The sequence below is a fragment of the Bufo gargarizans genome, chromosome 9 (assembly GCF_014858855.1).
Source record: "Bufo gargarizans isolate SCDJY-AF-19 chromosome 9, ASM1485885v1, whole genome shotgun sequence".
NCBI classification, from domain to species: Eukaryota; Metazoa; Chordata; class Amphibia; order Anura; family Bufonidae; genus Bufo; species Bufo gargarizans.
The window spans coordinates 179,307,898-179,334,307 of NC_058088.1; the positions used below are offsets into that span (position 1 = coordinate 179,307,898).

General features: G+C 46.3%; 1 protein-coding gene across 1 annotated transcript; it reads left to right on the plus strand.

Moving 5' to 3' along the window:
- The first annotated feature begins 274 nt into the window (after positions 1 to 274).
- On the plus strand, positions 275 to 20,818 carry TSR2 (TSR2 ribosome maturation factor). Its single transcript, XM_044305974.1, has 5 exons — positions 275 to 413; positions 5,866 to 5,956; positions 6,466 to 6,557; positions 18,255 to 18,416; positions 20,013 to 20,818. Exons 1-5 carry the CDS (start codon positions 333 to 335, stop codon positions 20,148 to 20,150), a joined length of 564 nt encoding a protein of 187 aa, XP_044161909.1. The 5' UTR covers positions 275 to 332; the 3' UTR covers positions 20,151 to 20,818.
- Positions 20,819 to 26,410: the final 5,592 nt, after the last annotated feature.

Here is a 26,410-nt window from a genome sequence, read left to right on the forward strand (position 1 = left end):
TGTTAGGGGCGGTTTAGTGCTGCAGAAATGAATCTGTGTCAGCGAGCGGCCATGATTCCAGTCCTCATGTACCAAGCTGTGGAAGGAGCCTTTTAATTTAGGAACAGCTCCTTATTTTGCAAACCAAATGAGTAACTATAAAAAAAAAAAGCAGTCACGTTGTTTACTGGGGACGAGGAGACGGATTTGACTATTGGTGGCCGTGTCTCCATGGAAACAGCGCAGTCTACCGGCCACTCAGCCAATCGATGGGTCCGGCTTTCCACTGCGCGTCCTGTGCAGCCTCAGCCTGCGCTCGGCGATCTCCCTCGGTCACTGCGGCAGAAGGTGTCATGGCGGCGCGCAGCCTGGATTCACGTGGTGCATTTTACGAAGCGATCCAGGCGGTGCTGGGGAGCTGGCCGGTTCTACAGGTGACAACTCGAGAGAAAGTGACTCAGTGGTGAATGTTTAACCCTTTAAGTGCCCCGACACAGTCCTGTCAATCAGGGTCCATTAAATACTTTGTACTAGTGGAGACCACCCCTAAATGTGTGGCCACACCTGGATACACTGAAGCATTGGGCTGTTTTTTATGATTAGCCTGGTCTATGTTGTTGCTAAAGGTACCCATGACTGTTATTATTTGGGGTCCAGCAGGGGTAGGCAACCTCCAGCACTCCAGTTGTTGTGAAACTACAACTCCCAGCATGCATACTTGTTCTGCTCTAACCAGAACTCTCATAGAAATGAATGGAGCATGCTGGGAATTGTAGTTTCCCAACATCTGGAGTGCTGAAGGATGCTGATCCCTGCAGTAGAGGCTGTTAGACTGGACCGGATGAATGTATCGTAATGAGTTTCCAGTTGCGACCATCTGATGGGATGACAGCATGGTGACATCAGTGTTTTGTGCTCATTGCAGGTCTTGATGTCTCCGATACAGAAACATTGAAGGTGCAATCATAATAATCCTGTAATTTTACTGGGACTCTTGAACATCTCCATGGAGATCAGTCATGCATTAAAGCAGGCATCCTCAAACTGCAAAACTACAACTCCCAGCATGCCTGAACAGCCTACAGGTATCAGCCTACAGCAGGGCATTGTGAGAGTTGTAGTTTTACAACAGTTGGAGGGCCGCAGTTTGAGGATGCCTGCATTAAAGGGTTTGTCTCACTTCAGCAAATGGCATTTATCATGTTGGGTCTTGGAAATGTGGCCATAACACAGGCTGCTTTTCACGGACCCCATGTGAATGTGAAAAACATTAAATGGGTTATCCCCAAAAATATGCCCCACAATGCCCGGACCTCTCATATAGATTATACTTACCCCACTCCCCGGTACCTGCATTCATGAGCTGCGCTCAGCTGCCGCTGCATTTTCCCGGCGCACGGATCAAAACATCCGGCGACGGGGGGAGCAGCCAATACCGGGCTGCGACAGGGGCGAGCCTCCCTAGTGTCACCCGCGATGCTAGGAAGGCTCGTCCCCATACTTCCTATTCAAGTGTTTACTACAGAGCTGTCCCATAGAAGTGAATGGGACGGCTTGTAATTACACTGCTGCAATGTCGATGACATGAAGCACGGCCTTCTCTTCAACCAGTTGATCAGTGGGGTGCAGGGTGTCGGACCCCCGCCGATCTGATATTGATGACCTATCCTGAGGACAAATCATCAATATTTAAATCATGGAAAACCCCTTTAATGCAAAACACTTACAAATGTATTGTTATTATCCATATTGCCTCCTTTGCTGGCTGGATTCATTTTTCCATCACATTATACATTGCTCGTTTCCATGGTTACAGACCACCCTGCAATCTATCAGTGGTGGTCGCACTTGTATACTATAGGAAAAGGTGCCGGGACCTCGTATCTGTGCTGCAACGGTGATCATAACCCTAGGAAACGAGCAGTGAATTATATGATGGGAAAACGAATCTAGCCAGCAAAGGAAGCAATATGGACAATCGCGATACATTAGTAAGTGGCTTGTATTAACTTTGTCTACATCATAAATGGCAATAGCTGAAGTGACACAGCCTATTTAATGTTTTTCAAGCCTGTTCGGCTGCATTCGCACGCGGTCCGTGAAATGCAGTCTGTGTGATGGCCACATTTTCAGGATCGACTGCGGCTCCTTTGAGCCAAACTCAATGCATCATAGTGATCTAGCCCGACTGTGGGTCCAGGGGTGTAGCTATAGGGGGTGCAGAGGTAGCAGTCGCTACCGGGCCCAGGAGCCTGAGGGGGCCCAAAAACCCTTGTGCCACATAAGACACTGGCATTATAGAAAGTGCATGCTGGTCAATTTACACCTCTGGCTGGAGGGAAGGGGTTAGGTCAAGAATATGGCATGAGGGGGCGCCCTTTCAATGTTTGCCTCAGGCAGCAGGAAGGCTATGTGCTCCCCTGCCCCTTGCCAACAAGCACTAAGGGAATGGGGGCCCAAGCTGAACTCTTGCACCAGGGCCCGTGTGGGTCCATTGTCCAGTATTCAAATGAAGCGGTGAGTACAGGATATTAGACCCCTACTCACCGGAGTTGCAATAGGACCTGGAAATGTAGCCAGTACACAGACGGAGTGCAGCCTTAGGCTACTTTTACACTTGCGGCAGGACGGATCCGACAGGCTGTTTACCCTGTCAGATCCGTCCTTCCGCTATTTCGCCGTGCCGCCGCTCCGTCCCCATTGACTGAAAGTCCTGCATGTCCGATTTTATAGTCCGACGGCCTCTCACTGCGAACTGCCGTACTGCGCAGGAGCTCCGCCCCCGTCCCCGTTATAGTCAATGGGGACGGAGTGGTGGCACGGCGAAATAGCGGATGGACGGATCCGACAGGGTGAACCGCATAAATGGCAGAAGACACTCGGCCGGGATCCTGATGTTGTCGCGTGCCTGAGTCCTTAGGCCTCTTTAACATGTCAGTGAATCAGAGATGTGTTCTGTCCATGGTCTCCACAGACTGCACACGTATCCATTGACTTTAATGTGTGCATTCAAACATTGGTGGTTTTCGGTCATGAAGCGTGCAATATATTTGATTATGGAAGAGACACGGGCCAAACACGGATACAGATCCCTCACTGATGAACCACTGACCATTTACTGTGGTGTGTGAAAGAGGCCTTAGGAGTAAATGAAAGGTTCACACCATATGCTAGTGTCGAAGAGTTATGATGCTTAGGATTTGCCATAGATTGGTGCAGCAGTGCCTGTATTCTAGCGTATATACTGCCCTGATGTTCTAAAGTAGTTCAGGTAAAGCAGGTTATAATGTGAGCCCCAAACCTCATCTGGGGGTGGTCAGTAGGAAACTCAGATCCTATTGCGCATGAACCAGCAGAATGGGTGGACTACCCGAGGCCTGGTGCATCTTCTGCTCTCACTAAGCTTTATTGTAGTCAGCAGGAGGTAGAAGCCAAAAATACAAATGTCAAAATACTGTGCATTACTGTATACCACCCAGCCTCTGTGGACCACTTGCCATATGTATGCCCCTTTAAAGGCTAGGGGATAACTTAGATCTGTGGGGATCCTACTGCTGGGACCCCCACCGATCACAAGGATGGCGACCACCGTTGCCTGCGGCAGGTTGGGCACGTGCACTGCCGGCCGCTCCATTTATCTCTATCTGAGCGCTGTACTCGGCTGTCTCTGAAGATGATAGGAGTGGCAGTGCGCATGCCTGACCTACTGCTCTTTAATTTCAGGGGGTCCTGAAGGGTTTCATGATTGGTGGGAGACTCGGCAGTGATCTAATAGATATTCCCTCTCCTATGGATAGGCGATCATTTGTCACAACTGGAATGCCTCTTTAAACTTCTCCGGGCTTTTTTTGTTGATGACCTCACCTCAGGATAGGTCATCAGTATCTGATCAGCAGGGGTCCGACACCCGGCACCCCCGCTGAGGAGCTGTTTGAGGAGACTGCGCACGTGCCATCTCCCTTCTCTGATCCTGTCCACTGTCCCATAGACATACAGCGGAGAGCAGGAAGAGAGAAGGGAGACGGCACATGCGCACTGAGTCTCCTCAGACAGCTGATCGGCGTGGGTGCCGATCTGATATTGATGACCTATCCTGAGGATAGGTCATCAATAGAAAAAGCCTGGACAACCCCTTGTTGGCCCATCTGGGACATTGATAGCATCTCGCTAGGCGCAGTGATGGCTAACCTTGGCACTCCAGCTGTGGTAAAACGACAACTCCCAAGATGCCCCGCTTGCTTGGCTGCTCTCAGAACTCTATAGGAAAAAATGGAGCATGCTGGGAGTCGTAGTTTCACCACAGCTGGAGTGCCAAGGTTAGCCATCACTGCGCTAGGGTATGCTGCAATGTCAGATAGCTGCCGGTCTCACCTCTAGGACCCACTGCCGTCCAATGAAGGGGAGCACACTTTGCAGGTGATCGACTATTTTCGGGGTAAATTGACGTGTTTTGTCTAGTCACCCTGTACAGTGTTCATTACTGTTCAGAATGACTGGTTGATGTATCTTCAGTCCCCTGGTAATGGGCGGGTGCGCAGTCCCGGGAATATTTTTAGCCATATGCCCTTTACAGTCGGCAGTGGTGCTGGAGACCAGGACGCGAGGTTCCGGGTGAGTCAGAACAATTATCTCTTGTAAGGTTACGGCCTATAATTTTCTACTGTCTGCTGCTGATGCACAGAAAACTGCTGAAACTAATAATAAAAAAAAGCTTATTCTCTAACGTGTTTTTTTTTTTATCCTGAAACCAGCTGACTTTTTGTGCAGTATGTTCTTGCTTCCTGTGGTCTGCAGGGGGCACAGCACCATAGTTGTCACGTTCGGGTGTTGGAGGGAAACACCACACCGAACATAGGAGGGAAAGGGGTGAGGGAATAAGGCCTAGAAAATAGGGAAAGGAGAGGGACACCTCCTAGTAAAACCCTAATTAAAGTCCTGACTAACTACCAGTATGAACAGACCCCAGAGGTAGGTGAGTTCCTACACAGGAATACCTAGAGTCCTAACTCACCCTATAGGACCCTGGTACTAATGTCAGGACAGAGACAACCTGTTCCTCCAAAAGGAAGGACGAACAGGAGTCTCCCTCAGGCCTTAATACAAATGACAGGGAAATGCAACCCACAAAATAACCCAAACAAAATACAAAAGGGAAAGAATACACTTAACTTCAAGTGGCTATGGCAGCACCAGGAACTCAGCCGAGATCCACAACTCAAACTGAAGCTATAAACCGCACAGCATTGTGGGAGAAACAACAATAAATAGAGAAGGTTAAATGACCCTAATAGTCACACCTGGGGAAAGAAGACGTGGCGAGCACCAGAAACAACACGGACGTCATTTGATCCAAACAGAAAACCTGTCAGATCAAACCACGTGACGCCAGTCTCGCCGATCTCCTGCCACCTGTCGCGGGAATGCAAATATACAGTTGGTTATAGATAGAATTAAGGAAGGAAGGAAAGGGGGAAAGACCTGAGAAGTGATCAGGTACCCCACCAGAATACAGTGTATCTGAATAAAGCATACAGCTACAATGTAAAAAACATACATCCACACCTGCCTAATTCTGAGGAATTTTAACTATTTTGTAGAGAGTTTGAAAAGTTGGTTTTAAGAGCATCTAATAAAGAATTATGTTTTATATAATATCAGTCAGAGAGGTGTAAAGAAGCTACGCTTAGGTCCTAGAGACCTTTGAATCTTACGAAGTAGTATGGAGCGGCACTGTACTGTATAGCAATTAGAACTTCCTGTGGCCACCTCCGTGGTTGTAACCACATGGAGGGGGATAGTGGTCACTCAGCACTTGTACAGCTGCTGGGATGGTATCCGTAGGTGGGCGGCTAAATATGACGGAGACTTGTGCTTTTATGTTGACAGATTGCTGTAGAGAATGGATTCGGAGGGCCCCATGTGCAGGAGAAGGCACAGTGGATGGTGGGCGTGGTGCACGAGTATTTTCTCACTAATGGTAAGTCTACTTGTATGTACAAAGTAAGTGTATGTGTGATATATATATATATATATATATATATATTTGCATAATGTTGCTTTTTTAAAGGGGCACACCCTCTGGCACCACTGGGACTCCCACTGATCCAGAGGATGGGGTCTCTTATTTCTTGCAAAAGGGGGGTAAAAGCAAGAACACGCTCCTATGGATACAGCCAATAATTTTTTGTGAGCAATTTTATTTTTTTCCCCGTGGAAGGTCCAAAAAGTTTTATCTGACTGTGAACAGGGGGAAGGAAAGTGCTGCCATGGAAAACGGGTATCTGGGGCAACATTATGCTGGGTTTGGGGTACTCTGGGCAGAAAAAAATAAAATTCCTTATGGGAACGGAGAACCCTTTTAAGGACATTGAGGAGTCTTTTTTATTTATTTTTTTGTAAGTAAATTTCCCCACATTTGCTAGTTTATTAGGTTGGAGTATCTCTTTGCGGAACATCTATTGCATAATTGCACCGTCTTATTTGCAGCGGACCTGGAGCAGTACGAGGTGGAGGAGACCCTGCAAGGCATGATGAATGACGAGTTTGATACGATGGTGGAGGATGGAAGTTTACCTGCGGTAAGGACATTTTTCTTTCCAAGGCGCTCATCGTCTTCTCATTCACTTACAGTCCCATAGGCACAGGCCATTACTGACACATCACTGCTATGGCCATTGATTGCTGGCAGTGACGTGCACGTGGCTCTTGGTGGGGACATGTAGCGGAGGAGACTAGAGGACCAGAAGGCTCAGGCAAGGTGAATAGTGTTTTTTAGTTTTTTTTTCAGCCCAGTCACAGCTTTTTTAGGTCTCTGACAACCCCTTTAAGGGACTAAAGGCAAAGTGAAGCTTTAAGGGGGGTTCAGGTTTTATGTGCAGTAAGTAAAGCTTAATTTTTTTATATTAAGGTCTCCAACTTTCTGATCTAGTGTATGGGGTATTCTCAACACGCTAGTTGATACTTACCTACTCCCGCCGCGCCGTTCACTACCTGGTTTCGGCAGGTGGCGGGCTCCATCTTGATTGATGTCTTCTCCCGGCCGGGCCGCGCGCTGTACTGAACGCGTACGCAGAGGCCGCGCATGCACCCTGGTGACTTCTTCCTGGCAAGTATACTATACTGGCCAGGAAGAAATCACCATAGCGCATGCGCGGCCTCGGCGTGCGCATTCAGTACAGCGCGCGGCCGGCCGGGAGAAGAGAAGAAGTCGTCTGCGCACGCGCGGCCACCGCGATTCCTGAGAAGACCGGTGGCCGTAACCAGGGGAGACAGAAGACAACAGTCAGGTAAGTATAGGTTTATTTTCTTCTAAGGGGTGGGAATTTGTTAATTAGATATATTTAGAAAAATTATAACTGTTAAATCATTAACAGATTTAACAGTGATCATTAAGATGAGAATACCCCTTTAAAGGGATTGTTCACCCTAGGGACGTTTTCTGCAGACCCTGTGCCTGACCGGCGGCAGTGATAATCATACTTACCTGATCTCCGCCGGCTGTGCAGATCCTGGGTCTCTCTGCATGTTGCCGCAGGGAGACCTGAGACCTGCAGAGTCGGCAGGGCAGTGATAGACCAGGAACCCTGCAGCGAGGATTAGGTAAGTATTATTACCAATGGCCGGCCACTCTGGGGGGAGAGGGGTCTGTAGAAAAGATCCCCAGGGGCGAACAGCCCCTTTAATAAGTGTAATCATTTTGTTTGCCATCAGTGAATGGCAGCATCCCTGCTGTCCCCTAGGGGCTGAACTTCCACTCTGATTATAACCAGCTGAAACAGGTTGCTCATTACAAGACAGAACACTGATAGAGCTAGTCATTGACAGCAAGCAGAGTTCTTGAAAAAGTGAGACTGCGCACCACAAGTGGTTCATTACACAACTAGAAAGTTTTTTTTTATGTATCAGAATTTTTCCAAAGTTCTCTGGGGCACAGAAAGGTTACTTCAGGCTCTGGTCAGACCGGTTTGGGAGGATCTGCAGTGTCATACAGCCGGAGTCTTTCTGTTTCTATATTCGGCAGGGGACACGCCCCATATTTGCTGTCACTTATTGTTTACGACCATCTGCTGGGAGGATACTCAGATTTACCCCTGTGTGAATGGACGCGTGCGTAGAGGAGGATACATAGTCTGGTGGGGTGAGAACCGCTGTGGGAGCTGCAGCGTAGGCCACGTCCGCTGTCCTAGGAAAAGACGCAAGAAAGAGACAGATGAGTTCTCATTTGTTGGAGAGAAGAGAACAGCAGCTGCTTGTCGCTATCAGGACATGCTGGGTGTTGTAGTTATGCAACGGCTAGAAAGAGACAGGTTAAAGACCTCTACCTTAAAGGGGTTCTCCCTTGATCAATGTAAAAAAATTAAAATCAGACATCATATAGTACATGACTATCTCTTTCTAAAAAATCTAGAACCAGCCCCGGACCTCACATGGATCCAGAGATCGACCCAGTTATTGCTTGGCTAGATGTATTTCAGGCTGGAATCTCAGGGGTGTGTCATTTCTGCAGCAGCTCACTCCCTATCAGAGCTCAGCGGGCGTGTCCTTTTTCCAGGGCAGGGGTGTGTGTGTGTCCTTTCTGCTGAGATGTCTCCCTGTAGATTCTTACAGAAGATATTGCTGGTGGCAGTTGAAGATTTAAACTGAGCGTGTGCGACCACCTGAGTGAGGCGGACATAGAAATAAGGAAAAGGGGGCGTGGCCTACCGCTGAGCAGCCAAGACGCGCCTCAGAGTGCTCTCTGATAAAACCTGCTTTATCCTTGGCCATTAGCGCAGATTTAGCTCGGATCTGACCCAAACTTGGTGGATTCTGACCCAGCCACAGTGTATTCCACCCCTGGGCCTTTATTTGCGGCCTCTCCCGGACTGAAACCACGTGACTGCAGCCGAGGCCTACAGAGACGCGGAGCTCGTGCCGCCATTCCGCCATCTTACCACCTGGGCTCTCTAAGAAGCTGCAGAAGTTCCGCGTGTTCTTCAGAACCGACCAGGACGGAGAATAGTGCCGGGAGACCCGGTAAGAACAAACCTCCCGTGCGAGCCCTAGCGGCGACCTCGTGGGGTTGAGCGCCAAGGCCCGTCCGTCTCTCTGAATCCCCGGAACATAGGCCTAAAGGGAGCCCATATGTAAACCATCAGGGTTATGGGCCAGCAGTCCACACACTCATCTAGACCTTAACACTGCGAACCAGTAAATTCCAGGACCTGCAGAGGCTTACAGGCCCAAACGTCACACCATCATAAACTGTCGGGCGCCTCATATCCCTGCTCTCTAGTGCTACCAAGCACTTCTCTTCTGCTCGGCTACTTCCCAGGGAAATAATACCCCAATTTTTCAGGACTGTTGCTGGGTGTACTTGCTATACCCCTGTCTGCAATACAATTTTTATAGTGTAAGTACCTTGTCCTAATTTTTAGGTGGTTGCACCCCTTTAACCACTAACTTCATCCGCTACCTTCAGTCTTCAACACACTCCAAGCTACAGTCTCTAATGTAATCAGCATACGACGCATAAGAGACCCAACTACTTAATCGGAAAAATTACCGTCATGGTCATAATAGGAAATTCCAACTCCAAAGATCCCTGCGTCACTCAAAAATCCAATTCTGCCCGAGGAGAAATGGATAAATATATGACAAAAAAGAACTCCAACCCCGTCATCTCCAAGATGAAATCGCCATCCAAAGAATCTCACCCCATGGCACAAGAGGACACTGGAGAAGAGACGGACAGTGACGCTGATACCTCTATTCAGTCCGAATCTCTCCCAATCTCCCGCTCCTTTTTGCCAAAATCCTTAGATAAAGCTCTTGCCAAAGCTTAAGCCCCCTTTCCAGAGATCTACATGACATAAAACAAGATGTGAAACAAATAGGGTCACGTGTGGAGCAACTGGAAAATGCAGCCATTTGTGAATATAGCACAGCAGTCACAGAAATACCTTAATGCTGCCTTTGACGCAATCGAAGACCAAGAAAACAGAGGCCACAGAAATAACCTGAGAATAAAAGGTCTTCCTGAATCTGTTTTACCCGCGTCTTCACACTCTACCATCCAGCAAATTTTTCAATCCATCCTTCTAGACTCTATTTTAGAAGATGTCATTATTAAACGTGTTCATAGGGCCTTGAGGAGGAAACCAGGAGACAATAAACCACCATGAGATGTAATATACCACCTCCTAAACTATAAAGTTAAGGAGGAAATCCTACGTCTCACCAGGTCTTCAACCCACATAGAATATGAAGACGCTCAATTACATATCTTCCAAGATCTCTCACCCCAAACACTCCAGAAGAGAAGAACCCTTAAACCGCTAACAGACACTCTCAGAGCCAAGGACATTCAGTATAGCTGGAGGTTCCCATTTGGCTTAATGTTCTCATCAGGAGGGAAGTGACTTCTGATCCGTTCAGTAACAGATCTCCCTGAAGTCTACATGGCGCTAGATCTACCTGACCTCCAGATTCCGGATTGGGCAGTAGTGAAAGACTTGGATAATTCTACTGCGTATCCATGCACCAACTCCCTAGGAAGAGGTCCACTCCAACCGCAGTGCAAAGCAAAAGAAAAAGGCAGGACGACTGACTCCTAGGAATGTTATCTCAGACAATACCTGAATTCATCCACTTGGTAACAAAGAGACTGAGTGTTATGTTCAGCCAACCTTGAGGAGGTCTAAACCTCCTCTTACTCTCTGATGTCCTTTCTCAGAATATGTTGAACATGATGTTCTGTCACAATCCTGAGTGTTTATAGTTCTTCTACTCCTCCTTCTTCCCCTAGACTTTCCTATTTTTCCGCTATTCTCTTGTAGTACTTTTTATTCTCTTTTCACTATCCTTCTATCCCCTTCTCACCTTTTCCTTCCATCTCCATCCTATCATCAATTTACCTGATGGAGGTATCCTTCATCCACTAGGTTCCTCCAGTCAGTCGTCTTTAACTATTGCTTTCTTTATTCTATTAGGTAGGCACTGTTCCCTACCGCCATGATATCTCTAATCCTTAACTATCTCTATATTTCTCTACTCTCTTGTAGTGCTTTATTTCATGCTTCACTATCCTCTTACATACTCCCTTCCTTTTCCTCCTTTTAAACTCATATACCATGACTATACACTAGTTGGGTCTCCCACATAATGATGCCACATACTATATGTGACACCTTCCCGTCTAAGAGGCTTTCTAATGGCTTCTGCTATTATCCTTCACCATCAACCGTTTTAGACGGGGTATACTGGATTACCCTATTTTATGTTATTATATGTTATACTACATGTTACAATTTGTAATACTTGTTGTGTTCTGAGCCCTCTCCTCTCTTTCCCTCTGACTTCCCTTGCCCTACCTTCCCTTTACTCACCTTCCCCATACTATGGCTGTCATGCTTTAACATACCTATTTATGTATCCACACAGATCCAAGAATGACCCCCCTCCCCCTTAATATTGTCTCTTATAATGGGAGAGGCCTCAACTCCCCATCCAAGAGAGGTCAGGTGATTTACTTCCTTAAAAAAATAATAAGGTGGACATATGCTTATTACAAGAAACACATTTTAAGAAAACAAACATCCCTTCCATGAATAGACAGTATTTTTCCACTTGGTACCATTTCGGGTTCAGACAGCGGTGCATTAGTATCGGGATTAGAAAAAATGTTGCCTTCTCCGAGATGGAGAAATGTGTGGAGGGTCGCTACCTCTTTATAAAAGGAAAAAATAGGCAACTCCATGTTTACGCTAGGTAACCTTATACACAACCTTAGCACCTTTTACACTCGACTATATAACCTACAATCACCCCAGGCAGATTCAGATCCTCAGGGACACACAAACCTAACATTAGACTTCCTTTCTTCCCTCTCCCTCCCACAACTAACCCCTACCCAATCTCAGAAGCTCTGCTCACCTATCTCAGATCAGGAAATTAAAGAGGCAATAAAATCTTCTCCCAAAAATAAATGTCCAGGTCCTGATGGCCTGTCCTCTTTCCACTTGCTTGGAAACCTTACTCCCATCCTGTCACAACCAGACAGCTGAGAAGCTCTGACAGAGGCCTTTCAGAACCTCCTCCTTGAGTTCTCTTTGTTGTGCTGTTCAGTTCCTCATCTCGTTAGCCTCTCTCAGCTGTCATGGAGTTGGACTGATTACATCCCTTTAAATTCCTCCCCATAATGCATTACTGGGCGGCTTATACTACTTCCTGGAGTGTGTGTGCATGCTGATCTTGTTTTCCAGTCTGCTACAAAGTTAAGTGCTGAACATTTATCTGTTATTTTCTGTTTGCTGGATCCCAGGTGACCCTGACTCCCTCCGTGTCTGGTGTAGGGAGCCGGTGGTCGTGTCCCCTCACTATTGTAGGGTGTTCAGGGGTTATATAGTCGAGGTACTTGGATATGCAACCTTCCACCTCTGGGATCTTTGCATAGGCTGAGCAACCAGGGAAAGTCTCTGGTCTTGTGCAGGGGTCTCCCTTTTGGTTCCTTAGCTTTGGATCCACTCAGTCATATATGCATGTTGCTTTGTCTTGTTTCCTGTACACCGTCCGTGACACATCCCTTGGCAAACTTTATAATTCAGCTTTATCTGGAACCCCATTCCATAGACAAACACTTGCGGCACAGATCTCCATTATTCATAAAGAAGGCAAAGACCCAATGTACTGCGGTAACTACAGGCCCATCTCTTTATTAAATGTAGACCTCAAGTTTTTTGCAAAGATTTTAGCCCAAAGACTACAAAACATTCTTCCTTTCCTTATCTCTCCAGACCAAGTGGGATTTGTGCCTGGTAGGGAAGGGAAAGATAATATATATAGAGTCATACAGCTTACCACCTATGCAAAATCTGCGGCTAAACCTTTAATATTAAGCACAGACGCCGAAAAGGCATTTGACCGAGTGAACTGGCGTTATCTTAAAGCCTCACTAGTGGCCTTCGGAGTCCCGCACATATTCATAGACGCTATCTTCAAAATGTACACAGACCCCACCACTAGAGTAATGGTCAATGATACGCTGTTCCCCATCTCAGATGGTACCCGCCAAGGATGTCCGCTATCCCCTCTACTTCTCGTGCTCACAATGGAAACATTGTTACAAAAAATTTGACTAGATAAACGTATACAGGGTTTTCACTGTGGCGGAAAGGAACACAAGGCTGCGGCATATGCAGACAACCTTCTGTTGATGTTGACCAACCCTTCTGTCTCTCTCCCCATCATAGGAAAACTTTTTCAAGAAATCGTCCAGATCTCAAACTTCAAAGTGAATATGAGTAAATCGCAAGTTCTTAACATGTCCGTACCCAAACATATTAGCACTACTCTTTCCTCTAATTCCCCCTTTGACTGGTCCCAACCCACAATAAAATTCTTAGGGATTAAAATCTCCTCGTACCCTGCCCATCTATATAAAAATAACTTCCCTTCACTCTTACAGGAAATCGCCAAAATCCTATCCTCGTGGCCTACCCCGTATATTTCGTGGTTCGGACGTAAAAACATAGCTAAATGCCTAACCCTAAAATAACATATCTTACAAGCTCTCCCCGTACATATACCCAAAGTCTTCTACTCTACGCTTTCAACAAAAGACCTAAACAGACCAGTAACGCAGTTTGAACCCACATTCTGGAAGTCGGACTCTCCACCTACACTTCCGCAGTGGACAGAGAAAGTTGGCTCCTTATATCGTCTAGAAGAACTGGCAGGTTGGGAATCGCGATCCCATACCCTCTTTCAGATTACTTGGTCCCCCTGGGCAAAATATAGACATTTTGAATCCTAGAAGCTTCCATAGTATACACTTACAGGCATATATATGGGGTCCCGTCTTCTCGTTTTATTTTAATGTTTTGGCCCTCTCACGCTTGCCTCTTAACTCCTCGTCCGTTATTAGACTACAAATCTAGTATTAGCATAAATATACTGACACCCCACCCCCACCCTCACCTTCTTTCCTAACTTACCCTATCCCTTTCTCCTATTACTGGGTTATGGTTACCGTTACAAGCTAATAATAATTAAGTAGGCTATTGTCATCCTATTGTTCTTACTGGACCTATGCCTCCTCCACCTAACTGGTCCCGCTTGCTATGTTATACAACAATGGATTGTTCTCCTTCGGTGAAGTTCACTGTTTCCTTGGCCTAACTGTATATGGCTAATTTGTCCTCTGTACCTGCATATCTCATTTTTGGTAACCTGTATCTACTCAAGTTGTGGTTTTTCATATTGTTTAAAAACGATAATAAAAAGAACTTTGAAAAGAGATAAGGAAAAGAACAAACAGCAGGTGGCGCTAGACAGATACATTATATTGAATAACTCAGCAGTTATACTAAGGCTAGTCTCACACTAGCGGCAGGGGAGTCCGGCAGGCTGTTCCGGCCGGTGAACTGCCTGTTGGATCCGTCCTGCCGCTAGTTCACGTGTGCCCCCAGACTGCCACTCCGTCCCCATTGACTATAATGGGGGTGGGGGCGGAGTTCCGGCGGCAACACGGCAGCTCACAGCAAGAGGCAGCCGGACTAAAAGTACGACATGCATTGCTTTTAGTCCGGCTGCCTCTCGCCGTGCGCTGCTGCTGGAATTCCGCCCCTGCCCCCATTATAGTCAATGGGGACGGAGCAGCAGTCCGGATGAATGTGAACTAGCAGCAGGACGGATACGACAGGCTGTTCACCCGCCGGAACAGCCTGCCGCTAATGTGAAAGTACCCTAACTTTTTAATTACCTGCAATTACAAAAGTATTCAGATCCAGGTGCTGGCTTGAAAAATGTAGAATATTTTTTGTGGCACAACCCCTTTAAAGGAATGGTTTTGGTAAAAGTACAGAACCCAAGGGGGCGGAGCATGACACATTTGTTGTTTGTTCCCATGTGTCATGCTCCAAGGATTTAAAGAACATAGAATCTTGTGTCGTGCACCACCACCTCTGGTGCTACTAGACCTACCACCGAGCATGAGTTTTGCCTGGAGTATTCCTTTGAAGGGGTTGTCCCATATAAAATATTCTACATTTTTAAAACCAGCACCTGGATCTGAATACTTTTGCAATTTCATGTAATTAAAAATTTAGTACAGCCAGTGAGTTATTCACTGAACTCTCTGTATAGCGCCTCCTGCTGTTTGTTTGTTTTTTCAAATTTCTCTGCCCTGCTCACGGAGATGGAAGCACATGCTCACTTTTATCCTTGAACTGCCACCCGTTGCAACTGAAAGGACACGCCCCCTGTGCTGTCAGCTTGAAATAACTCTACCAGAACAATTGGAGCAATGAATGGGGAGATCTCTGGATCCATGTGAGGTACACGGCTGGTTCTAGCTTTATTAGAAAGAGGTTGTCATGTGCTATATGATGTCTGATTTTCATTTTTTATGGGATAACCCCTTTAAATAAGACAAAAAAAGGCAGATTGTGGCGCTCACCTGGCTGATAGTAGTAGAAGGAAGCACGGAAGGCGCTGGGAACCTAGCGCTAGACAAATACCAAAAATGGAGACAAAAATCCAGCTTCCCCCCCAAAAAAATCAGCCTTTATTTAAAGAAGTGCAGTAAAAGCTGACGCGTTTCGGATCACATAGTATCGATCCTTACTCGTGACAAAGAATGGACACACTAACCTGAATTTAGATAATTAAAACCTGCGGTATCAGGTGGCCACAATCAACCCGAGCCACACCTCCATACATGTTTTTAAGATAAAACATTGATTTAAAATAAAACAATGACAAAAATATATCCTAAAAACAGAGAGAATAAGGTAAGAATCAGTAGTGTAATATGAGATCGTGCTTGCGATTTGAGCCCTTTGGAAAACAAGAGCCCATACGAAAAATCCAAAAGGATTCCCTGTTTAGAAGTTTTCTCCTGGGGTCTCCACCCCGACTGGGGGGGGGGGATTAACCCTTTCCAGACCCTGAACCTAAAAAAAACCCCAAAGTGTCTCCTCCATGAACAGCCGCATAATGTGAACTCACCGCAGAAACATTTCTGGTTTTAACATGCGGAATATCATAGAGATGTCTCCGGATTCTGACCTTCAAGCTATTCGTGGTGCATCCAACATACTGGAGATGACGCAAGGAGCAGGTCATACAATGCACCACAAAGCTGGTGTTACAGTTGATCTATTGTTTTAATTCATAAGATTGTTGGTTCGAAGTGGAAAAAATGCGACCACCCATCTGTAAAAACCTGTCCGATGTCCACATTTGTAACTGCCATTGTGTCTCAGCCATGTGGACTGACCGCGATTACTATCCGAAAACATACCCGGACTGATTTTTTATATTTTTTTTGTCCGAGAGTAGGCGCACGGCGGGCAACGCAGTTCACCCCGGAGCGAGCAATGTCCGTCCACTGCTCATCATAGCAAATATTCCAAACTGTAATTAGTAACGAAAATCGGAAACGGACTTGTCTCTTCTCCCGCATGTACCTTTATTTTGGAATAAATTGGTTTTAGGAAAGACCAGATCGGCCCGAGATTTCTTGAGCACGCGCCTCTTGGCTTGTTCTAAAGACCAACGGGGATATTTTCGCTAAGAAAGTCCAGCTGGCAACAACATCCATTTCCCTCAGGAAGGCCCGGCTCGGATGAGCTCACCCTTAGGTATATTATAAACCATATGAGAGGGGTGGCATGAAGTAGCCAAAAGGGTGGTGTTGCCAGCAGTGTGGGGGCGACAACTGCAAAAACGCTGGTGTCACCCACAAGAGAAAGATCCAAAAATGAAACGGTGGAGGCATCATAGTCAACAGAAAATTTGAGACAACAATTATGTCCATTGAGGAATTCCGCAAAGACGGGCACGGCCGCCCGACCATAAAAAAGGAGGTCGTCGATATAACGACCGTACCACACCAGACGTGGTCCCCCATGGATTGCTCTGTGAAAATAAATAGCGATGCTCCCACCATGCCATATAGATATTATGCCCCCATGGACATCCCCGTAAGTTGCAGAAAAAAAGCCTTGGTTGAACGTGAACACGTTATGTTTTACTAGAAACGACACGACTTGGCAAGAGAAAAGTCTGCATAAGGGCACTTTCACACTAGCGTTTTTCTTTTCCGGCGCTGAGTTCCGTCCTAGGGGCTCAAATCCGGAAAAGAACTGATCAGTTTTATCCTAATGCATTCTGAATGGAGAGTAAGGCTACTTTCACACTTGCGGCAGAACGGATCCGACAGGCTGTTCACCCTGTCGGATCCGTCCTTCCGCTATTTCGCCGTACTGCCGCTCTGTCCCCATTGACTATAATGGGGATGGGGGCAGAGCTCCAGCACAGTTCGCGGTGAGAGGCCGCCAGACTAAAAAGTCGGACATGCAGGACTTTTAGTCCGGCGGCCTTTCGCCGTGCACTACCGTGCTGTGCCGGAGCTCTGCCCCTGTCCCCATTATAGTCAATGGGGACAGGGCGGCGGTCCGGCGGCTGAGTGAAATAGCAGAAGGACGGATCCGACAGGGTGAACAGCCTGTCGGATCTGTCCTGCCGCAAGTGTGAAAGTAGCCTAATCCGATGATGCATCAGGACGTCTTCAGTTCAGTCTTTTACCTCCAGCCAAAAATCCTGAACACTTTGACTGAACGCCGGATCTGGTCTTTTTCCCATTGACTTGCATTAACGCCGTGTGTTCAGTCAAACCGGATCCGGCTTTTGCATGTTAAACCCGGAAAATCTGAAAACAAAGTTAAAGTCCATAAATGGCGGATCTGTTTTTTCCAATGCTATTTTCCATTGTGATCAAAATCCTGATCAGGATTCAAATGTAATCCGTTTTCCCACGTTTTTTCTGGATCCGGCGGGCAGTTCCGGTGTCGGAATTGAACGCCGGATTTAAACAACGCTAGTGTGAAAGTAGCCTAAAACCATTTCAAAGAAACCATAGCTAAATTATGAGGAATGACCGTGTATAGAGATGCGACATCTGCTGTGATCCAAGTATATTCTGGCTGCCATGTAAAAACAAAAAAAAAAGCCTGCAAAACGGCTCTAGTATCTAGTAGGATAATAATAATAATAAAATGTATTTATATAGCGCCACCATATTCCGCAGCGCTTTACAAATTCATAGGGTTCATGTACGAAACAGTAGAAAGCCGGGAATGGACTGGACCAATGGCTGTAATAGGCCGTCTACCCGAGCAGAGAGTCTCTCCTACTGCCTTCTATACTAATGATTCCAGACTGTCGGGCGATGCCGGATTATGAGGTGGTATTATTGTAGGACTCTTGTGATGTGACGTCTCTGCCCTTCCCAGATTGCCCAGCAGCTCTGCACGTTCTACTCCCAGTGTCAGCGTGGAGACCTCACCAGCGTGAAGGAGAAGATCGCTCAGCTGTCCCAGAAGAAGTATAACGTTAAGGAAGTGAGAGCGGAGGAGGAAGAGGAGGAGGAGGGCAGTGATGAGGAGGGCGATGAGGTAGGAATGGGGCTCCTGCACAGTAATGATCTCTCTATTTTGGGGGGGGTGGGGTGGGCGAGGCAGGATGAGCCAAAAACAGCAAGTCTAGCATTATATATATATATATTTTTATATATTATATATTTTATTTTTTTTGGTTCTATTTTACAGCGTCCACCAAGTGGATAAAAATGTAATTCTGTTATACGTCTGGTCACTACGGATGCAGCCATACTAAATATGTCTACTTTCTAAGATGCCTTTTTTTTTATAACGCAAAGCAATTTTAATAGAAATAAATGGCATTTTTCCCTTTTTAATTTTTTTTCATATTTTAAACATTTTAATTGTTAACTTTTTCTAGTCCCACCTGGGGGCTTAAACTTCTATAATACACTGCAGTATTTCTGTATTGCAGTGTATTATGCTGACAGGTGTTCAATTAAAGTAGTATTCCGGTTGTAACAAGTTTCCCCTATCCACACTGTTCGTTCGTTGGGGGCCACAGTTCACTGTACTCTTCTGGGCCCCACCCAAAATGAACGGAGTGGCAGATAGAGCATGCGCACTGCCACCCCATTCATCTCTATGAGCGTTCTGGTGTACAGCGCTTGGCTGTTTCCAGAGCAGTGCACTTACTCAACCTGCCGCTCCATTAATTTTCGGAAGGCCCCCACAGGGTACGGTGGTCCCCATTCTTATAATCGTTGGGGTTCATAGGTGGATAGGGCATAAGTTGCTACAACCAGAATGCCCCTTAAATCTTTGGCAGGGCCTAAGGTGTTCAGATGGCAGACCTAAGGGGCATTTACCTGTCATAGTTAACCCATTGGCATCCCACGATTGTCTTACAGGGATAGTAGTGGGGTGACAAAGTGAACCCCCTTCCTCTAAGTGCTGAGATACCGCAGTCACTATTATGTACTGTTACCTCATTTTGCAGGATGGACCCCCTATCATACTAGTATGGTGGGAAGTGGGGTCAAAAGGGGTCTCTACTTTAGTCATTTTGTTAGAAGGGTCACCTGAAGCTAATTACAGAATGTCCGGCCCCTGGGGGTCTCCAATGATCACCCGGTAACAAGTTGTCAGTTACGCTGCGGCGCCACCACAGGACAAATGAAGCTTTACACATTTCGTGTTGAAATCAATGGGTGGTCTGTGTAATGCCTGATTGTGCTGGGTCCCCTAATAGATGGGGACACCGAACGAGGGTCCCCTTTTATTAAATCTGAATTCTGAAGTGGGAGAATACGTTTTTTTTTCTAACCCAGGCAAACCTTTGGTGTCATATAATCGCTAGGACATGCCACCAATGCCTGATAGGTGTGGATGCCACCTCTGGGACCCGCACCCATCTCTAAAATGGAATCCGCAAAGTGAAGGAGAGCGGGACCGCACATGGGTGGCCACCCTCCATTCATTTCCATGGGACTGCGGAAATAGCCGAGCACTTCCAGTTGATTTCTATGGGGCTTCCGAAAATAGCCGAGTGCGCTGGCTGTTTTCAGCAGTCCCACAGAGGTGAATGGAGGGTGGCTGCGCATGCGCTTCACTTTGCACAGATAGGTGTGGGTCCCAGCGGACTACCTCTTATTTCTTATTCTGTTACAGGCAATGGACTGTGAGACGAGTACAACTACTGCTTCTACAGCACCTGGTACATCAGCGTCTGGGGGGCACGGTCAGAAATCCGAGGAGGGGGAACCAGAGGCCGACGGCTGGACAGTGGTGCGCAGGAAGAAGAAATGATTTGCACGGTTTCATTAGAGCTTCCATAATGGCACAGCTAGGTGGCGCCATGTTACCAAGCACATCGGACATGAGCTCTGCTCAGACTCAGGACACGATGAACCATCTGGGCATAATCCAGCAGATTATGAGTTGCCCGGGGGCACAGCCGATCCGTTTTTTTTATTCTAGATGGGCCATTTCCCATATATAAATTGTTACCCACTAATATTCGTGTACCTCCCAAACCCAGAAGGGGGCGCCAGTTACCTGGAAATGGCTAGTTAGTCACAGCCGTACCATGCATCTGTCCTATAAAGATGGAGCGCGTGTATGACCGATCTCAGCGGGTGGCAAGGCTCTGCTTCACTTTATTCCAGTCTACTCGATTTGAGACACATTTATACATTTTGTGCTGGAAATTCTTCAAATTAATGAATTCCCCCCCCCCTCCCCAAAAAAGTCTTGGGATAATGTTGATGTATTTTTGCTAATTTTACCTCCCAGCAGCATTCTTATCTATGGGCTGTGTCTGATACTGCAGCTCATCCCCAATTCTGGTGACTGGAGTGAAGATGCAATACCAAACATAGCCTGTGGACTGAGGTGGCGCTGTCTCAGGATGGAGATGAGACTGTTTTTACCTAATACTGGACAACACCTTTAAATACAGAACTCCCTTAAGTGTTGTATTGATCTGCTTGCTTTGGATTTCAGGTTTCTAATGTATGTCTGTGCTATACAGGTTGTATTTTCAGTACATTGGAATGCGTCACTGGTACCAGTGCTTTGCTGTGATTTACTAGAGCAGGAAGCTTAAAGGGGTTGTGTTATCTCCTGTCCATCCTGAAAGCTTTGACCCCCACCGATCGCGAGAACCGAGGTCTGGTTCCCCTGAATGAATGGAACGGTCAGGTCACCTGCCGCTGCCACTCCATTCAGTCCCTATGACGATTGCTTCGTACAGGCCTGATATCTCTGGATCTCCTATAGAGATGAATGGAGCGGCCGTGGTCATGCACAACCTACCGCTCCATTCAGTCGGGGCTAAGGGCTCATTTACATTGGCAGATTTATGGCTGGTAATGATTGGCGATATAGGGTGTTGATCGGCGCTCGTTACACAGAGGAAATGACTGTCTGTTACTGGTCTATTGGTAATGCACATTATGGTTGATGCATTTTGCTGCATTCGCTCATTTGTCGCCTGATCGGTGGTATGATTACACGTGGATGGCCTTAGGCTACTTTTACATTAGCGTTTTACTTTTCCAGCATAGAGTTCCGTCACAGGGGCTCTAAACCGGAAAAGAACTGATCAGTTTTATCTCCATGCATTCTGAATGGAGAGCAATCCGTTCAGGATGCATCAGGATGTCTTCAGTTCAGTCATTTTGACTGATCAGGCAAAAGAGAAAACCGTAGCATGCTACGATTTTATCTCCGGCGGAAAAAACTAAAGACTTGCCTGAATGCCGGATCCATAGGAATGTATTAGTGCCAGATCCGGCATTCAAAATGCCGGATCCGTCCTTCCGGTCAGCGCATGCGCAGACCTTTAAAAATGAGAAAAAAATAAATACCGGATCCGTTTTGCCTGATGACACCGGAAAAACTGATCCGGTATTGCAATGCATTTTTCTGACTGATCAGGCATTTTTCAGACTGATTAGGATCCTGATCAGTCTGAAAAATGCCTGATCAGTCAGAAAAAATGACATGCGTTTGCATACAGTTTGCCCGATCAGGCAAGCAGTTCAGGCAACGTAACTGCCTGCCGGAATCAAACAACGCAAGTGTGAAAGTACCCTTAGTGCTACAGGAGGCCATGGACCCTGCCTCCCCATACTACAGATGCTGACGCAGGTCTTGGGCGACAATTAGATTGGCTTCAGTGCACTCGCCCAGCGCCTCCAGCAGACTGTGTGTAATTGAATGGCGGGCAGTCATCAATAATGGATGTATCCGCCGTCTGGAGCTGCACTGAGGGATATGCCCTGTGACAGTCTGCATGTGCATGAAGAATGCATCCCCTGTGCACTGGAAGGCATTAATCTGTCCAAATAAACTTGAACGACATCCCCTTTAAACCCCCAAAATGTCATTGGGTGAAGCAATGTTTTGATCTTTTAAGGGGGGGTACTCCCGCTTCAGACCGTTTTCCATTCAAGTCCCTATAGACTTCAGTGAAGATCGCTGCTCAGATGCACGGCCACCTGTACAATCATCCCTATATGCAATCACCTTAGACATGGGGCGTTCAGACTCTTGTTTTATTGATAGCTGCATGTTGCAGCATCTTTCATACATATAATCCATGTAAAATTATGATCCCTGTTTTTGCAGGCTCCATTGATTTCTATCTGGAGAACACAGTCGTGATATGGCATTGAATAGAGGCACTATACAAAGATATAGCTGCTGTAGGGTAACGTTGGCATCTCGTTCTGGATTTATTCATTGGGGAAAGAATTAACTCCAGAATTGGGATTTTGTCACTTCAGCAAATAGCATTTATCATGTAGAGAAAATTAATACAAGGCTCTTACTAATGTATTGTTAATGTCCATGTTGCTTCCTTTGCTGGCTGGATTCATTTTTCCATCACATTATATACTGCTCGTTTCCATGCGGTGCAGATACAAGGTGGATGGGACGAGAACTGCTGCGCATGTGTGCTCCCACGGTCCCGGCCGCCAGAGAGGAAATCGCTTTTTCTATAGTGTACAAGCACGACCACCACTGCTGGATTGCACGGTGGTCGTAACCCCTGGAAACGAGTGTGAACAATGCCTTACACTGCCAGACAGCGGTAAAGCCCAATCTGCATGAAGACTGCACCGCTTTGCAAAGACCATTCAGTGCTAAAAGTTTTGTCTGCACGTAGGGGGGAGCCCATTGCAAAGCTAGTGGCGGCCGCAGACCTTACAATTTAATCCTCTAAACTGAAGACTGTGTGAGAGAAGTTTCATATCGGGAAATAGGAGTCATACATAGGGATGAGTGAACTTGTGTTTTCAAAAGTTCAGCATAAGTTCTGGTCCGTGGGAGCAGAATCCATAACGGAATTCTTAGATAACCCGAGCCTGAACGGGACCCGCACCTATCACACAATGGGGGTATAGCCTAGTGATATACTGGGGGCATAGCCTAGTGACATACCCCCCTTGTCTGAGTTTGGAAAAAAAACTTTAAAATGTATTGGCTCCGTGAAGCCAAAGTTCTTTTTGCCCGAAGTCAAGCGAGACTTCGGTTAGTTCCTACTGTGTATGGAAAAACTATTTAAGATGGGAATCCGAAGTGGGCTTTGGTACTGGCTGGTACCTCAGTACCAAAGCCCAGTTCAGATTGCCATTTTTTTTTTAGTTTATTTTAGCCAATACATTTTAATGCTCTAGGGAAACGGCATTAAAGTGTAACTGCCATTCTTTTTTTTATTTTTGTAATGTGTAGGGGCAGTGATGCTGATTATTTTTGCAATATGCTTTAATTACTAAAATTGTACATTTCTATTAGAAAAATAGCTCTAAAGTGGCCCATTTTGAGCCTTGACAACGCTCCTCTGTCTTCTGTTTACAGAACTGTGGATACGCGCTCAACACCGACTGCGTTGTGTAAACAGAAGACAGAGGAGCGTTGTCAAGGCTCAAAATGGGCCACTTTAGAGCTATTTTTCTAATAGAAATGTACAATTTTAGTAATTAAAGCATATTACAAAACTAATCAGCATCACTGATTTAAAAATCAAAGTATTTGAACAAATCTATTTCAGATCTATGATCCGAAGGTTGATTCACTCAAGCCTATTGAGAAGCCTCAGTTGAATGCAGAGCTTATGGATGTGCAATCCGTATTTTTTCTCCTTTTTTTTGGGAATTTCAGGAATAGGACATGTCCTGTCTTTTGTGGAACGGACATACAGATGCGGACAGCATCTTTGAAATGAACGGGTCCGAAAAAAAATATACTGTCGCGTGTATGGAACCTTATAGAGACAGATGATGAAATGATCACTCATTTTTTACGTAAAGAACTACCGGTAATCTGAATGTGCAGGTAACATCTCCTCTTGTGCTGCAGCTCGCAAGAAATTCTGCTCATTGAACACCGCGGAAAACGCCTCCTTGACGCTCGGCCAACTTTATTGAGGATACTTAAATAATATGGACAGAAATAACACAAGCAGAGACCGGTTGCAGTAAACAGACTGTATTGAACAGATAGAACGTATTTCCAGCACGGGGGGGACACGTTTCATACAAACATCCCCAGTGGCCTGCCACCAAATGTCACATCTGCACCCAACAGCTGACATAGATTGGGAGCAGAGGGGGGCAGAGAGACGTCAATACTGCAGACATCACAGTACGGAGGGGCATTCACTACGGTATAAAATACACATGTACAGAACGGTATTGTATAGACATGTCAGTATGAACACCAGAAACAGATAGGTTTGCTACATATCTGCTTTTTTTCGCCCCCGAAATGTCACCCTTAAGCTGAAATCTGCCCTGATCATGTGACGTCCATGTGTATTCAGGTGGCATTTGGCACAATTCACAGGCGTAAATGTTGTTGTTTTTTTTGGCACATATCATCCCGAGGGTTGCGTGCACGCGGTCACAGCTGGTTTAGGGTCTCAGCGGAGGAGCTGCTCGGTGGTCGTGGCTTTGGGTTCATTGAGAGGAACAAAAAAACTACAATTTATGCTGTTTTAGGAGCATGCACGGACATGGAGAGGAATATTTTGCTGTTCTATGGCTACCATCTTCATGTTCCCTGCAGCATCCCCCCTACAATTCCAGCAGAGCTTTTGGGGGGGGGGGGGCAAAACCTAAAATGTGGCCATGTTAACACTAAGAGGTTGCGGTTCAGACACAGCATGTACATTGAAGGTTTATTCTTCTAGTGCCACAGACATCTTTTTCTTTCCATTGGGGGGGGGGGGGGGGGAAGTGGCCCTAGTGGTGACCAGTAGCCGCTTTTCTCCATCCTTCCCTTATACAGTCCTGATCAAAAGTTTAAGGCCACTTGAAAAATGGCAAAAAATCACATTTTACATTGTTGAATCTTAACAAGGTTCCAAGTAGAGCTTCAACATGCAACAAGAAGAGATGGGAGTGAGACAAAACATTTTTTGAGCATTCAATTAATTGAAAATAACGAATAAACTGAAACAGGCTGTTTTTCAGCTGATCCAAAGTTTAGGACCACGTGCCTTTAAAAGGCCAAATCTGTGCAAAGATGTGGATTCATTGTCATCTTCTGTCAGGTAGTCACACGTTGTGATGGCAAAGGCAAAAAAACTCTCCCTTTTTGAACGTGGTCGGGTTGTTGAACTGCATAAGCAGGGTCTCTCACAGCGCGCCATCGCTGCTGAGGTGGGACGCAGTAAGACAGTCATCTGGAATTTCATAAATGATCCTGAGGGTTATGGAACAAAAAAGTCAAGTGGAAGACCCAATAAAATGTCCTCAGCACTGAGCCGGAGGATCCAATTGGCTGTCCGTCAAGACACTGGACGATCCTCGACCCAAATTAAGGCCCTTACTGGTGCTGACTGCAGCCCCATAACCATCAGACGGCATCTGAGACTGAAGGGCTTCAAAAACAAAAAACGTCTTCAAAGACCTCGTCTCCTTGAACGCCACAGAACTGCTCGTTTGGACTTTGCAAGAGAGCACCAAACATGGGGCATTCAAAGGTGGAAGAAAGTTTTTTTCTCGGATGAGAAAAAATGTAACCTTGATGGTTTCCAACGTTACTGGCATGACAAGCAGATCCCACCTGAGATGTTTTCTACGCGCCACAGTGGAGGGGGCGCCATAATGGTCTGGGGTGCTTTTTCCTTCAGTGGAACAATGGAGCTGAAGGAAGTGCAAGGGCGTCAAACGGCCGCTGGCTATGTCCAGATGTTGCAGAGAGCATTCCTCATGACTGAGGGCCCTCGTCTGTGTGGTAACGACTGGGTTTTTCAACTGGACAACGCTACAGTACACAATGCCCGCAGGACAAGGGACTTCTTCCAGGAGAATAACATCACTCTTTTGGCCCATCCTGCGTGTTCCCCTGATCTAAATCCAATTGAGAACCTTTGGGGATGGATGGCAAGGGAAGTTAACAAAAATGGACAACAGTTCCAGACAGTAGACGGCCTTCGTGCGGCCGTCTTCACCACTTGGAGAAATGTTCCAACTCACCCCATGGAAACGCTTGCATCAAGCATGCCGAAACAATAGCGGCGGAGCTACTCATTACCGAGTTCATGTTTGGAGGTT

What these genes read in the sequence shown, in the direction of transcription:
- TSR2 (XM_044305974.1), top strand. Translation starts at nt 333, where the DNA reads ATGGCGGCGCGCAGCCTGGATTCACGTGGTGCATTTTACGAAGCGATC. An exon ending in AGGATGGAAGTTTACCTGCG is followed by an intron (nt 6,558 to 18,254) that starts GTAAGGACATTT and finishes TGCCCTTCCCAG; the next exon opens with ATTGCCCAGCAGCTCTGCAC. An exon ending in GTGATGAGGAGGGCGATGAG is followed by an intron (nt 18,417 to 20,012) that starts GTAGGAATGGGG and finishes ATTCTGTTACAG; the next exon opens with GCAATGGACTGTGAGACGAG.